This window comes from Phyllopteryx taeniolatus, chromosome 3, assembly GCF_024500385.1.
Source record: "Phyllopteryx taeniolatus isolate TA_2022b chromosome 3, UOR_Ptae_1.2, whole genome shotgun sequence".
In the NCBI taxonomy this organism is placed as follows: Eukaryota; Metazoa; Chordata; class Actinopteri; order Syngnathiformes; family Syngnathidae; genus Phyllopteryx; species Phyllopteryx taeniolatus.
The window spans coordinates 23,037,915-23,053,629 of NC_084504.1; the positions used below are offsets into that span (position 1 = coordinate 23,037,915).

General features: G+C 40.9%; 1 protein-coding gene across 12 annotated transcripts in view; it reads right to left on the reverse strand.

Annotated features, from left to right (window-relative positions):
* Positions 1-15,118, reverse strand: part of atxn2 (ataxin 2) — a 38,100-nt gene extending 22,982 nt beyond the window's left edge. For 6 of the 12 annotated variants that reach the window (XM_061767699.1, XM_061767701.1, XM_061767700.1 and 3 more), the window contains exons 1-5: positions 4,121-4,151; positions 3,142-3,201; positions 2,713-2,784; positions 1,692-1,842; positions 1,004-1,018 (exon numbers count right to left, since the gene is read on the reverse strand). In XM_061767699.1, coding sequence (XP_061623683.1) covers positions 1,004-1,018; positions 1,692-1,842; positions 2,713-2,784; positions 3,142-3,174 — 271 coding nt within the window. In that variant the 5' untranslated portion in view covers positions 3,175-3,201; positions 4,121-4,151. Of the gene's footprint in view, positions 1-1,003; positions 1,019-1,691; positions 1,843-2,712; positions 2,785-3,141; positions 3,202-4,120; positions 4,152-13,453; positions 13,863-13,948; positions 14,722-15,097 lie in introns of those variants that run through there. The other 6 variants (XM_061767704.1, XM_061767703.1, XM_061767702.1 and 3 more) reach the window with 4 other exon arrangements.
* Positions 15,119-15,715: the final 597 nt, after the last annotated feature.

Below are 15,715 nucleotides of genomic sequence, written 5' to 3' on the forward strand. Positions count from 1 at the left end.
TCATAGATTTTGTACTAACGTTCCGGTTCTACCGGAACCGGTCAAATAAAAAAAAAAAAATTGGTTCCCAGTTTTGATGCCTTGTCCTCCACCCGCGAAGAAGAAGTGGCGAAAAGCAACGAAGAAGCGCCGTAAACCAACGAAGAAGAACGGGCACGATGACGTGCTTGTGCCCAACGGCAAACAAAAGTGTGTCTTAACTTTGTTAAAATGAATGACCAGTCACCTCAGTGCAAATAAGAATTGGAATAAGATTATATTGTGCAAAGGATTTTTTCATGATGCAAAGAATACAGGGGCAGCTATATAGCATTGTTAAAATAGTTATTTTAATTATGCTGTCAGTGAAGTCAACTCTTAGTCAACTGGGTGAGTGAAAAAAAAAAAGGTTAAAAAAGTTAAAATAACTATTTTAATAATGCTATATTTAACTTTTAGCTGAAACAATGAATGAATATTAAGTCAATTGGGTTATTTCCACACACATTGCCTTTTAGTTCATACGAGTCAAATGTTCATTTTAGTCTATACTGCGGGCTGCTAAGAAAATGGATGTTCATAATTTGGACACCCTTTATATATACCATGCAAACTTTTTTGACCCAGCCCCCTAAAAGAATCGGAATCGAGAATCGTTTGGAACCGGAGTCGAACTAAGGAACCGGACTCCGAATCGCTCAATTTCAAACGATGCCCAACCCTAGTCCTTAGCACAGTATCATGCAACTTTAGAATATTTTTCTCTAAGTTTGGTCGTACAGAGAGAAAAGATGCTTCACAGTGAGGGGAAATAAAGGATATGGCCTCAAGGGCAGGAGAATTTGGAGGTTCCACTGTTTTTGATTCTTATTTTTAAGCTGCAAGATAAAGCAGCCGAATCCCTGACAGAATTACCATACAGGGCATGAGCAGCAGCATGAGCGATTGCAACAGGTTTAATTTAGAAGTAGAGACAGTCTGTGGGACAGAAAGGTGAGAGGATAAAACAGATGTAATTTATTACCTGTGTCTGAGGAAACTAGACCATGGGAGAGCAGAGACAGACAGATGACAAAAAGTCAGAAGATGGACTGACAAAATGACAGAGTGGTGAACCACTCAATTCCTACACGACACAATATGATAAACAGCATGGCTTTGTAAAACTAAATTTATAGGATCATATACAGGAACATCATCAAGTCAGAAGGTTTGCAGTCTTTAAGACACTGTATACTCAAATTCTGTATGATAGCAATGATAGTGTACAATTGTGCACTTCAACAGGTCACTAAATATTGCATCACTATCTGTAGCTATCACACTTCACACTGTTGCACCTGTTCATTTTCAGACAACAAAAGCCTGGCACACAGTCAATATTTCTCAAAGGAAAACTGTCTGGGTCAAGATGAATTAGACAGCTTCATTCAGTCTTTATTGAGTGCCCTCGCTGCACTAGGGCTACGGGCCAATCGATGGATGCATTATTCTTCAACGAGCAGCCTCTCAGAGCAGACACATGACAGAGTCCCTGCTTGGTAGTTAATACGGGGCAGATCAATACATCGTGTGTATGCACTGATTCACTCAGCCATGTGTTTATTTGTGAGTGAATTCAAAGTGACGTAGTCGCCTTTTCACATTGTGAATGCTTCATGAGTTTTGTACGTATAGGAATCACGCTGATGACTCAATAATATGTTGCGTACCTTTCCTGGCAAAGTTAAGGTCAACGTCTTTGAAGGACACAGCGACAACATCGACTGCCTTGAAGACAATGCTCTCCACAATGTCCTCTTTCCTGGGGCCCACGCTTGGCTCTGGGCTCTTCCTGTGGGCTGCGTCCAACACCAAGTCACACTGGGAGACATCAAAGAAACTCAGTGTAAATTAGAGTTCAGCTTAGTAGCTTAGTAGGGCATAGACCTAAGCCGAGGTCAAATCCATTAACAAAAACGACTTGTTTGTCCGTTTGTTAATTACTCATACTTATGTATAAACATCAAATGGTGAATTGCGTGAATTAAGTAGTAATATCTCAAGATGTTTAGTTACTATTCATGGCATGCTCTTTTTTACCACTTCATTCTGGAATACTCAATCAAAAATTAGGAAAAGCTCAAGATCTTTAGACTGATTTCAAACAAAAAAATGGCACAAGGATTAAGAATCATGACAAAAGATCACATTTCTGTGCTATAAATGAAAAGTATCAGCATATGCCACTTGCTCTGAAAAGGTGCTGGATAAAGCCAGGAGCATATAATATAATGGCTGATTTTTAATAATCCTGTCCATTGAGTGGAATGTATTCCAGATTAATCGTGTCTTGAAGCAATGGAGTCAAAATGGAGCTATGTAAATTGAGCTACAGCCACACCATGAAACACCTCTTACAGCGATATTATTCTACTTCGTATGACACTGGTGTCGAAAAAGGAGTTCAGAACATTCCAAGACTCACTCAATCCAATAAATATTTAGCAATTGGTTAATTTTCCCCAAAGTCAAAAAGTCAATTCAGTCAAATTTTCATCTCTAATAAATTTTCTCTATTTAGCATTTTTTTATGTTTAGCATTTAATTTGGTGAAGACAAAATGGCCTCACAGGGGTTGCACCAAGGAGAGTGACAATCTAAAAGGGAAAGAGAAGCGCCAGACTGAAAGAATTGGACTTTATCAGCACCACCTCTGTAGTGAGCCTGAATGACAACAGACTGCCACCTTACCTCTGGACCATAGGTCTTGAACACTCCTTCATAGATGGCTCCATTTTTCACCTTCAGTTCACACTTGGTCCCCTGTAATCATCGTTCATGTAATTCAATTTGGTGAACATTTATTCACGCATACACTGAATCATCAATGTCATTCACATGCTCTAAAGACACGTTTAGAAACCATCTGCTGTAAAAGACTGATGACTGATCAATGCATTTTGTTAAAGCAAGCAGCTACCTAAGCAAATCGCCTGGGCTTTATTGCCGTGTGGACATTTTGAGGAAACTACTGCATGACTAAGTCAGACAGACAGTAATCATGAGTCACATAATGTTATCTTGTACTGCTGGCTTTGCTGTGTCAAGGTTACAGACTTTTTTTTTTTTTTTTAACGGAATTCTGCGGAATGCATTCGGTTATCTGGAAAGTGAACATACCACAACTGATGTCAAGACATGGACCATCCTCATGTTCGCATACACTCCATTGAAAATGACCTGAAGAGGAAATAAATACAGTAGTACCTTGACTTGTGAGTTTAATTTGTTCCGTAACCAAGGTCATAATTCAATTTACTTATAACTATCCCCCATTGAAATAAATTGAAATGCCATTTAATCAAGTCCAGCCCCTCCAAAACGAAACCACATTTTGTCGTTATGTTTTTAAATGAAGAAAAATAGCATCACATTGTATACAAATATTAGAAAACATAAATGAATGTAAATAAATAAACCGTTTTTATAAATTGTATCTACTGTACATGTATTTGTGTCTTCGATGAGTGCCTTTAAGGGACGTGACATCAGGAGTTGGAGTCGGGTTGGCTGGTTAGTTAATTGTGAGTTTCTGGGCTTCAGTTATGGTCTACAGCAGGACTTGCGAGTGTTCTTATTTTGTATTTGTTCTGTTCAATCAATAGCTGAAGGTGCATCGATGACTGCGGCTCTCCTTACCCAAGTGGGGGCATAAAGGTAACCTAATTGATTTTTTTTTTTCTTTAGTTCACTCAAGCGGCAACATTATCTGAAGCTTGCATGTAACTAAGATTTTGACTCTCAAGAGGAATAAAAAAATATATAAAAATCAATGAAGCGAAGGATCGTAACTTGGAAAACTCAAATTGGGGCACTCGGAAGTCAAGTTACCACTGCACACGCTTACCATAAAAAAATAAAATAAATGAACAAATAAAATTAAAAAACGACTAAGCTTTCAACATCTTGTGACAGTCTCATCATGTGTTATACTGTTTATACTCTTTATAGCTAATTTTATTATTCATGTTTTCATGCTTTACCCCAAAAATATTGGGTTCATTAGTAATACAACTACATTCAAACAGCTTCACTAAATTACTTTGAAAACAGCAGAGTAGCCACTGACTAAATCAAAGTGTTCAAGCAGATTACTTACCGCTGCAGGACCTTTACCACTGTGTCTTCCCCTGTAAAATAAAAATGTCACAGATGACATGTTGCTTCTCATGTTCTTACGAGCAAAGTGAAGTGATCGTAGTTTTCCCGTTAGATGGAATGACAGAAATTCCAAGAAACCAACACGTAGATAACTGACTGAGATTGAAGCAGCGTGGACCACATTCACACACACACACACACACACACACACGCAGACACGCAATAAATCCAGTTCTAGTAACAACGTGCAGTACATGAATGCAACATGGCAGCTCAAATTTCCCACAGCCCTTTTTGAGTGAAGTGTCTAAATTAAGAATAGAACAGGTTTACTGTCATGAAAACATTTTTAACACATACACAAAAACGAACGCGTTCATAGTAGTAACACCATGGTGATCGAACTTGAGGCCTTTTAGTCACAGAAATTATTGAACAACTTGTCCACAGCTGGAGGTCAAGCAGTGTTTAGCCTCGGTGTTCTTCCACTGCGTCCTACAATTAACCTTATTCTCCTATGTACAGCGCTGTGAAAAAGTATTACCCCCCCCCTTCTCAAATTCTTAGATTTTTGCAGTTTCCCCAACAAATGTAAATATCAGACAAATACAACCCAAGTGAACTTAATGCCTTTTTTTTTTAAATGGCGATTTCATTTATTAAGGAAAAAAACTATTCAAAGTTACCTGGCCTTGTGTAAAAAAAGTAATGGCCCCCTAAATCTAATAACTGGTTGGGCAATCCTCAGCAGCAACAACTGAAATCAAGTGTTTTCCATAACTGGCAATGAGTCTTTCACATCTTTGTGGAGATATTTTGGCACACTCTTCCTTGCAGAATTGCTTGAATTTAGCAAAAATGGAGGGTTTTCAAGCATCATCAGCCTTTTTAAGGTCATGTCACATTTAAATCGGATTCAAGTCTGGCCTTTGACTTGGCCACTCCAAAACCTTAAAATTGCTTTTTTAAACCATGCAGAAGTTGACTTGCTGGTGTGTTTTGTATTGTTATCCTGCTGCAGAACCCAAGTGCGCCTCAGCTCAAGGTCAGAAACTGATGGCTGAAGATTCTCCTACACGATTTTCTGTTAAATAGCAGAATTCATGGTTCCATCAGTCACAGCAAGTTGTCCAGGTCCTGAAGGAGCAAGCAGCCCAAGACTATCACACGACCATTACCATGTTTGACTGTTGGTATGATGTTCTTTTTCTGAAATGCTGTGCTACATTTACGCCAGATGTAACAAAACATACACCTTCCAAAAAGCTCAACTTCCATCTTGTCAGTCCATATAATATTCTCCCAAAAGTCTTGGGAATCAGTCAGATGTTTTTTTTTTTTTTTGCAAAAGTACAGTGGGTACAGAAAGTACTCAGACCCCCTTAAATTTTTCTATTTTTTATATTGCGGCCATTTGCTAAAATCATTAAAATTATTTTTTCCCACATTAACGTACATACAGCACCCCATACTGACAGAAAAAAACTGAATTGTTGACATTTTTGCAGACTTATTAAACAAGAAAAACTGAAATATCACACAGCCATAAGTATTCAGACCCTTTGCTCAATATTTAGTAGAAGCACCTTTTTGAGGTAATACAGCCAGCTTTTTGGGAATGATGCAAAAGGTTTTTCCCACCTGGATTTGGGGATCATCTGCCATTCCCCTTTGCAGATCCTCTCCAGTTCTGTCAGGTTGGATGGTGAACGTTGGTTGGCAGTCATTTTCAGGTCTTTCCAGAGATGCTCAATTGGGTTTAAGTCAGGGCTCTGGCTGGGCCATTGAAAAACAGTCACGGAGTTGTTCTGAAGCCACTCCTTCGGTATTTTAGCTGTGTGCTTAGGGTCATTGTGTTTTTTGAAGGTGAGCCTTCGGCCCAGTCTGAGGTTCTGAGCACTATGGAGAAGGTTTTCGTCCAGGATATCCCTGTACTTAGCCGCATTCATCTTTTCTTCGATTGCAACAAGTCTCCCTGTCCCTGCAGCTGAAAAACACACCCACAGCATGATGCGGCCACCACCATGCTTCACTGTTGGGACTGTATTGGACAGGTGATGATCAGTACCTGGTTTTCTCCACAAAAGGCCAACAATTTCCATCTTGGGCTCATCAGACCAGAGAACCTTATTTCTCACCATCTTGGAGTCCTTCAGGTGTTTTTTAGCAAACTCCATGCGGGCTTTCATGTGCCTTGTACTGAGGAGAGGCTTCCGTCGGGCCACTCTGCCATAAAGCCCCGACTGGTGGAGGGCTCCAGTGATGGTTGACTTTCTAGAACTTTCTCTCCCATCTCCCGACTGCATCTCTGGAGCTCAGCCACAGTGATCTTTGAGTTCTTCTTTACCTCTCACCAAGGCTCTTCTCCCCCAATTGCTCAGTTTGGCGGGACGGCCAGCTCTAGGAAGGGTTCTGATCGTCCCAAACATCTTCCATTTCAGGATTATGGAGGCCACTGTGCTCTTTGGTACCTTAAGTGCAGCAGAATTTTTTTTGTAACCTTGGCCAGATCTGTACCTTGCCATAATTCTGTCTCTGAGCTCTTCAGGCAGTTCCATTGACCCCATGATTCATTTGCTCTGACATGCACTGTGAGCTGTAAGGTCTTATATAGACAGGGGTGTGGCTTTCCTAATCAAGTCCAATCAGTATAACCAAACACAGCTGGACTCCAATGAAGATGCAGAACCATTTTAAGGATGATCAGGAGAAATGGACAGCACCTAAGTGAAAAATATGAGTGTCACAGCAAAGGGTCTGAATACTTATGGCTGTGTGATATTTCAGTTTCTTTTTTAATAAATCAGCAAAAATTTCAACAATTACGTTTTTTTTCTGTCAATATGGGGTGCTGTGTGTACATTAATGAGGAAAAAAAATAACGTAAAATTATTTTAACAAATGGCTGCAATATAACAAAGTGAAAAATTGAAGGAGGTCTGAAAACTTTCCGTACCCACTGTAAGACGAGCCTTTATGTTCTTTTTGGTCAGCAGTGGTTTTCACCTTGGGAACTCTGCCATGGATGCCATTTTTACCTCGTCTCTTCCTTTATTGTTGTGTCATGAACACTGACCTTATCTGAGACAAGGGAGGCCTGCAGTTCTTTAAAAGTTGTCCTGAGTTCCTTTGTGGACCCCTGGATGAGTCATTGCTGTTCTTTTGGGGTAATCTTTGCCGGCAGGCCACTCATGGGAAGGTTCTCCATTGTTCCATGTTTTCTCCATGTGAGGATAATGGCTCTCCCTATGGTTCGCTGGAATTCTAAAGCTTTAGAAATACCGTATTTTCACGACCATAAGGTGCACCGTATTAAAAGGCGCAGTCTCAGTTACCGGGTCTATTTCTGTATTTAACACATACATAAGGCGCACCGAATTATTGGGCGCAAGCGTGGTAAAACATACGCTAGCTTAAAACATACGGTAGCATGCATGCACACTAAAACATTGTTTTTAAAAAGGCAGCGGGAGTAAAACTGAGTTCGTTTTGTACTTTATTGAAGTATTTAACAATGTACTCACGTTATATTTTGATCAATCCTCATCCACAAATCCATCAAAGTCCTCATCTTCTGTATCCGAAATGAACAGCTGGACAAGTTCTCCATCAAACACGGCAGGTTCCCTCTCGTCATTGTCGGAGTTAGTCTTGTTGCCGTGCGGCTCCTCAGAAATAATACCGGCTTTTACAAAAGCTCGAACGACAGTGCAAGCAGACACGTTAGCCCAAGCATCCACAATCCATTCACAAATTGTGGCGTAACTCGCCACTAGCTGCCTGATAGTCTTAGTAAAGCTGTGTTCGCAATCTGTCATCCATGGCTCCCACACCGCTCGCAACTTCACTTTGAACGCCCTGTTTACACCGATGTCCAGCGGTTGGAGTTCCTTCGTCAAGCCTCCCGGAATGATGGCAAGCTCAGAGTTATTGCACTCAGTCGAATGGTGACTGTAGAGACGCTTCTCCCGGCTGTTCTTTGTTCATTAATCCATTGCTCGGGTTTGTCTTCCAACTTCTTCTTTGCCTTGTTTCCGCGGAAACTCGGCTTCGTCTTCTTGACTTGGCGACGCTCGTTTTCCTGTTTCCTCCACTTGCGAACCATGGATTTGTTGATCTTGAATTCTCTCGCGGCTGCTCGATTCCCATCTTCCTCCGCGTAACTGATAGCTTGCAGTTTAAACTGAGCTTCGTAGGAGTGTCTCTTCGCAGGTGCCATTTTCGGGGGTCCTTAGCCAAACCGATGTTTTGCACAATGCACATACCGGCGCTATATACCTACTGGGGGCGTGCCTTTAGCATCCTCCTTCACGCGCACCCTTCCCCCTTTAACGTCCGCATGCTGTCCTCAGTTACGTCTGCCTTTCCTCTATATAAGTAGCGTGTCGGCAGGAAATGCTCCCAGTCAGTCAAGCGGAGCACTCATCGAAGTCACAACAACATTTACAGATTTTGGAACTCTGTGCACACATAAGGCGTGCCACATTATAAGGCGCTCCATCCATTTTGGAGAAAATTTAAGACTTTTAAGTGCGCCTTATGGTCGTGAAAATACGGTAGCTTTTGTAACCCTTTTCAGACTGATAAATGTCAATTACTTTATTTCTCTACTGCTCTTGATTTTCTTTACATCCTGTCATTTTGTTGCAGCTTACTTCTTTTTTTGTCCGACTTGGTTTTGTCAGGACAGATTCTGTTGAAGTGTTTTCTAGATTGAACAGGTCTGGAGGTAATTAGGCTTGGGTGTTATCAGTGAAAAATACCAAAAATTGAAATTAGCCACAATTAATTCATGATTTAACAAGGGGGGGGGGGGGGGGGTTAATTGCTTTTTCACACAGGGCCAGGTAACTGAATTTTTTTTTTCCCTTCATAAATCAAATCACCCTTTAATAACAGCATTTTAAGTTCACATGGGTTACATTTGTTTGATGATCTTCAACATTAAAGTGGGGAAACTATGCAAAAATATAAGAATTTGAGAAGGGGGACAATACTTTTTCATGGCACTGTACTGTATGTACAACCCCAATTCCAATGAAGTTGGGATGTTGTGTTAAATAAATAAAAACTGAATACAATGATTTGCAAATCATGTTCAACCTATATTTAATTGAAGACACTACAAAGACAAGATATTTAATGTTCAAACTGATCAACTTTATTGTTTTTAGCAAATAATTATTAACTTAGAATTTTATGGCTGCAACACGTTCCAAAAAAGCTGGGACAGTGTCATGTTTACCACTGTGTTAGATCACATTTTCTTTTAACAACATTCAATAAACGTTTTGAAACTGAGAACACTAATTGTTGAAGCTTTGTTGGTGGAATTATTTCCCATTCTTGCTTGATGTACAGCTTCAGCTGTTCAACAGTCCGGGGTCTCCGTTGTCGTATTTTACGCTTCATAATGCGCCACACATTTTCAATGGGAGAGAGGTCTGGACTGCAGGCATGCCAGTCTAGAACCGCACTCTTTTACTACGAAGCCATGCTGTGGTAATGTGCAGAATGTGGTTTGGCATTGTCTTGCTGAAATAAGCAGGGCGTCCATGAAAAAGACGTTGCTTGGATGGCAACATATGTTTCTCCAAAACCTGTATGTACCTTTCAGCATTAATGGTGCCTTCACAGATGTGTAAGTTACCCATGCCATTGGCACTAACACAGCCCCATACCATCACAGATGCTGGCTTTTGAACTTTGCCTCCATAACTCCTCTTTGGCCCGGAGGACATGACGTTCACAATTTCCAAAAACAATTTGAAATGTGGACACGTCGGACCACAGAACACTTTTCCACTTTTCAGCAGTCCATCTTAGATGAGCTCGGGCCCAGAGAAGCCAGCGGGGTTTCTGGGTGTTGTTGATTAATGGCTTTTGCTTTGCATAGTAGAGTTTCAAGTTGCACTTACGGATGTAGAGCCAAACTGTATTTACTGACAATGGTTTTCTGAAGTGTTCCTGAGCCCATGTGGTGATATCTTTCACACATTGAAGTCGGTTTTTGATGCAGTGCTGCCTGAGGGATCAAAGGTCACGGGCATTCAATGTTGGTTTTCGGCCTTGCCGCTTAAATGCAGTGATTTCTCCAGATTCTCTGAACCTGTTGATGATATTATGGACCATAGATGATGAAATCCCTAAATTCCTTGCAATTGTACGTTGAGGAACATTGTCCTTAAACTGTTCGACTATTTTCTCACACACTTGTTCACAAAGAGGTGAACCTCACCCACCTTTGCTTGTTCCCAATTAGCCTGTTAGGATGTTCCAAACAGGTGTTTGATTAGCATTCCCTAACTTTCTCAGTCTTTATTGCCACCTGTCGCAGCTTTTTTGGAACATGTTGCAAGCATAAAATTCTAAGTTAATAATTATTTGCTAAAAACAATAAAGTTTATCAGTTGGAACATTAAATATCTTGTCTTTGTAGTGTATTCAATTAAATATAGGTTTAAAATGATTTGCAAATCATTGTATTCTGTTTTTATTTTTGTTTAACAACATCCCAACTTCATTGGAATTGGGGTTGTATCTTTGTCATGTCTCTCATCGTGTCCTAGAATATATATTATTCTTGAAACGTCCGACATTTACCTTGTTATAGTAAAATGTACTGTTTCTTTCACCATGTCAGATAACGTATCTTTTTCAATGACCATGTCAGAGAATGCACGTTATTCTTCTAGTAAAATGTACCACATTCATTTCGCACATCCTAAGATACACCTTATTCGTATAGTCACATCCTATAATTCAACTGACTCATTAAGCATGTCCAAGAAAGCCCCTTTTCTGGATCTAGTCATGTCCTAGAATGGAACTTACCACTTATCCTCACTAGGGTCGCGGGCTGCTGGAGCCTATCCCAGCTATCTTTGGGTAGACCCTGAACCGATCGCCAGCCAATCGCAGGGCACAGAAACAAACAACCATTCACACTCACACCTACGATGTGATTGTCGCAGGACTGAGGGACTAGAATGGGAAGTAGAACTGTGAAGGGGGGGGGGGGGGGGTACATAAATACATTTTTTTTTTTTTTTTTTTTTTCCCCCCCAAGGGGACCAGTCAGAGGGCACGTCATGCACCGATGACGCACTTAAGAGAACTGAGCTGGGAGGAGCACATCAACGTGATGCATGTTCAGTGTGTATAAATACTACCGCAATCAAACTTGCACGAGTAACGCAAGGCAATAGTTACTAGACTTTACGCCGATCTGATCGGTGTTATCGATCGGCCGATAATTAGCATTTATGCTGATCGGCTTTCATGTCATAATTCTCCAATCTGATCAATGACATCATCCATTGGCTCCGCACAAGACATTTAACGCCACGTCGCCGTTGCATTTCAATTCAAAAGCTAGTTTATTTTTAGCCTTGTCACGTGTTTTGTGGCGCAAAATTAACTATCTGACAGCCAATAAAGTTTTTTTCAATCTTGTCGGTTAAAAATAAGTCATCAGTGTGGGACTATTTTGCAGTGTCTCAGACAGACAACACGCAAGTTATTTGCAGTCTTGTGCACAATTGAAGTACATTGTGGGGAACGTCATCTAAATGCTTCAACACAAATTTGATCGGGCACCTGAAGAATGTACACAAGGACGAAAATGCCGCGTTCAAGCAACGCAGCGTGGAAAAAAAAAAAAAAAAGGAAAAGCCAAACGTACGCAAACTCTGGACAACACAGGTCCATATAGCCGGGACAGTGAGAAAGTTAGAGTAGGCATGTCATTAACAGTTATTTATTAAAGTAATTTAATTGCAACAAATTAATTTAATTAAAGTAAGTTAGCAGCCATTATTTCTTTCATGTTGCAATGTTGATCTGACCTCAACTTATGTCAGTGGCCAATCTTTGAATGCCCCCTAGAGGTCATTGATGTTTTAACTTTTGTCTAAAATGCTAGAGAATAATTTCGAGCTGGGATGGGCTCCAGCACGTCCTCGACCCTAGTGAGGATAAGCGGTACAGAAAATTGATAGATGGATGGATGGATACAGTACACAAGTAGATACAATAAATTAACAAGTCATGTAAATGGACACCATCTTGTGATCGGATCGGTGACCGGTTATCGGTTTTTTTAAACTGGCTGATCGGCCCCAAAAATCCTGATCGTGTAAAGCCTAATAGTTACCTTCGAGTCCGGTGTGAATGTAGCATTATAATTATGACGTCCCAGAATGCACTTTATTGCGCATAATCTAGTGTAGACTTTATTCTTCCAGTAAAATGCACGTTATTCCTATAGTCACATACAATACACTACAATAAGACAACATTCCACGTGTCCTCGAATGCACCTTATTATTCTTGTAAAATGCAGTGTATTTTAGAAGTCGCGTCTAACAATGCACCTTATTCTTAGTTACGTCCAACAATGCACCTTATTCCTATAGTCACGCCCAAGAATGCACCTTATTCTAATCGCCACGTCCAACAAAGCACCTTATTTATTGAGGATGTCCTAAACCTTATCCTTTCTGTAAAATACACTTTTTTCCTATAGTCACATCCTAGAATACACCTTATTCTACGTGCAAATGTGTGTGTACTCGAATACACCTTATTCTTCTTGTAAAATGCACTGGATTCTTGTCACGTCCAGCAATGCACCTTATTCCTATAGTCACGCTCAATAATTCACCTTCTTATAGTCACGTCCTAGAATGCAACTTATTTATTGCGCATGTCCTCAAATGCACCTTATTCTTCTAGTACACCGATTTATTTTTGTTACATCCTATAACACGTCATTCATTGAGCGCGTCCTCAATTACACATATTCTTCCGGTAAAATACACTGTGTTCTACTTTAATCACATCCTAAAATGTATCTTATTCGTTGAGCATGTCCTAGAATGCACCTTGTTCGGCGGCTGGAACGTGGCCCGGTATGCAATCACATGCAGGCTAAAGTGCCTTCAGTCTAATCAATAGCTATTAGCTATCATTAAACATCTTGAATTGAAAGATTAAGATTAAGTTTCCACCAATATCGGCTCGTATAAATCCCCTGCACAAATAGAATGGGATGCGTGTCTAAATGTAGCTATAAAAAAAAAAAAAAAAAAAAAAAAAAAAAAAAAAAAGAGGCTGCCTCAATGAAACGCTACGCAGTGAACAAACAGGGCGTACTGTGCTGTGCCAGTGACCAAGTGAATAAGGAGCCGTGCTCAAATGAATTAATTTCGCTGACAGCTCTGCGATCACCTGATCCTTCGGGCATTGCATTTAAAAGTCACACTTGAAGGGCATTATTATTATTTCACATGAGCGGGGCGACGTCAAGGTTGACAGACAGCGTACTTACCATTTCTGCACTCTCTCACACACACGCCAACACTCCTCGTTAGTGTATTAAAAAATATACTATAATACACATGTGGTAGCATCGCTTTACATGTTACGATGCGTTCAGGTGACAAGCGTCTGATTAGCTTAACCGAGCCCAGAGCGTTCAATTACGAGATGGCAAAAGGCTAAATAACCCAAGCTAAACCAACATTGGAAGGTGGTCCGCACACAAATATGATAGGGGTGAAAATGTCTTAAATACATGAACAAAGTCGTATTGGTGACGTTAATGTGCAGGCCGCGTTAGCTCGGTTGCTCCCTGGGTGACCAACACGTCGCAAGGCCCTCAACACTCCTGTCCCCCACAAAAACGGACACAAGGCGGGCATGTCATCTCTTAAAAACGACACTAAGATTAACCAAATGTGACCACGTCCGGGAAACAGGCCACAGTACGCCTAACCGTCGTTGTATTTCGTCGCTTGGTTGAACGTTTTCGATTTGCACCGACCTGCCCAGATTCTGTCGTCCCCCGCCGCTTCCTCCGGCACCAGCGGCGTTGCCACCGCCGGGCTTGCTGCGATTTCCACCGGCCTTCATTGACATGGCGAGCCCATAAAAGACGGCGTCTTAAAATGACCAGCTTGACACCGCAAATTCTCTCGTCGACGATGAGACCACTGTGTCTGTGGTTGGTTGACAGTTAGCCGCCGCACTCTGGTGGCTAGCAGGCTAATGTCAACGTGCTAGGTTAGCCCAATTATCAACCTGTACAATTGCTTTTAAAACAAGAGGAGGGGGGGTGCAATACGCTTTAAAAAAAGACAACACGTGAAAACGATTCTCCTAAAATAAATGCGGGCGTTGAACCTCTTGCCAACGTGCTGCGTTAATCCGAACGAAATAATTTTGTAATCTGAAAATTGATTTTGAGTGCTGTCTGGGGCTGTTTCCGTTGCTAACATCGAAAAGACCAAAACAGTTTGAAAGGGGACAAAAAAACGGCGGAGGGATATTTGACAGGCGTAACGGCCCTTGGCGTCCGAAGCGCACACACAAAAAAAAATCTCTGTACATTTAGCGACAACGCACGACTACAGCAAAAAGACTGTTAAAGACACGATTATAGCAAACAAACACGGTCATAGTTAAGTGTTTGAAACAAAAGCGCTAGTTTAATGGGACTATTTTCAGGAAATCCACCAAGGCTGTGTTGTGGCATCCACGTGAGCCGGCGAACACACCGCATACACATGCGCTTCCATCAAACCCAAAGCCGGAGAAAAGAAAATCTGGACAGTGACAAGAGAGGGCGCCATATTGTTACCAGTTTGACACAACGTCACTAGACAATGCAATGCGACGCAAATGACTATTTCCAAAATTGACCATATATAAGGGATATTTCCCACAGAAACCTCACACTATACGTGCTTTATGGTAATCTAAGATTATCATCATGGCCAGTAAGTGAACTACAAAAGAAATCGGCTCATATTATGAAAACAACAGATTTTGGGTTTTTTTAAAAACAGGGCTTGCGTTGGCGAGCACCCCTGTTTAAAATATATACATATTTTTTGACAAAAAATAAATTTGTCATCTCTTTAATGTAATGCTAGATTTTGTTTAATTATTATTCGGTTAATATAGGGTTTACCTCCCACAGGCGTACTCTTTTTTGCATCCGTATGGTTTGTCCGGGATGAGTGGAACAGCCGACACCCACAAAGCCAACCCTTATGCCAAAACTCGCCAAAAGTGCATTTAAAAGGCCCAAAACTGTCCGAAGCTAATGCAAGGCAATAACGGGATCAGAGACAACATGGCGCCCGTAAACCATGTGATGTGGGTTTAACCAATGTGGTGCAGTGCGGTGAGTTCAAACAGTGTCCAGACTTTTTTTTTCCCGACGCTTTTGATCATACCGACTACTCATTGGGCCTCATTCACGAACCTTGCATACGCACAGATTGCACAAATGTCTAATTCATCAATGTGTTCGTACTTGTTTTCATACTCTGCAAACAAATTTAGAAGCTCTTCAGACCGTGCGTATGCACAAATATATTGTTATTATGCATGTTCAAATGTGATGTAAATTTATCGAATCTTACACCACTGCTGGCGTGATTGCTTGGGACGTACCTCCGGCCGGAGGCTTCTTTCTGTGGCTTCAAACAATAATTTCATGAATTTTATCAACTACAAATGCCTCTTCGTTGTGCTATTTATTCCTTACTATTTATTTTAACCACGTATGCAGTATTTTTTGACT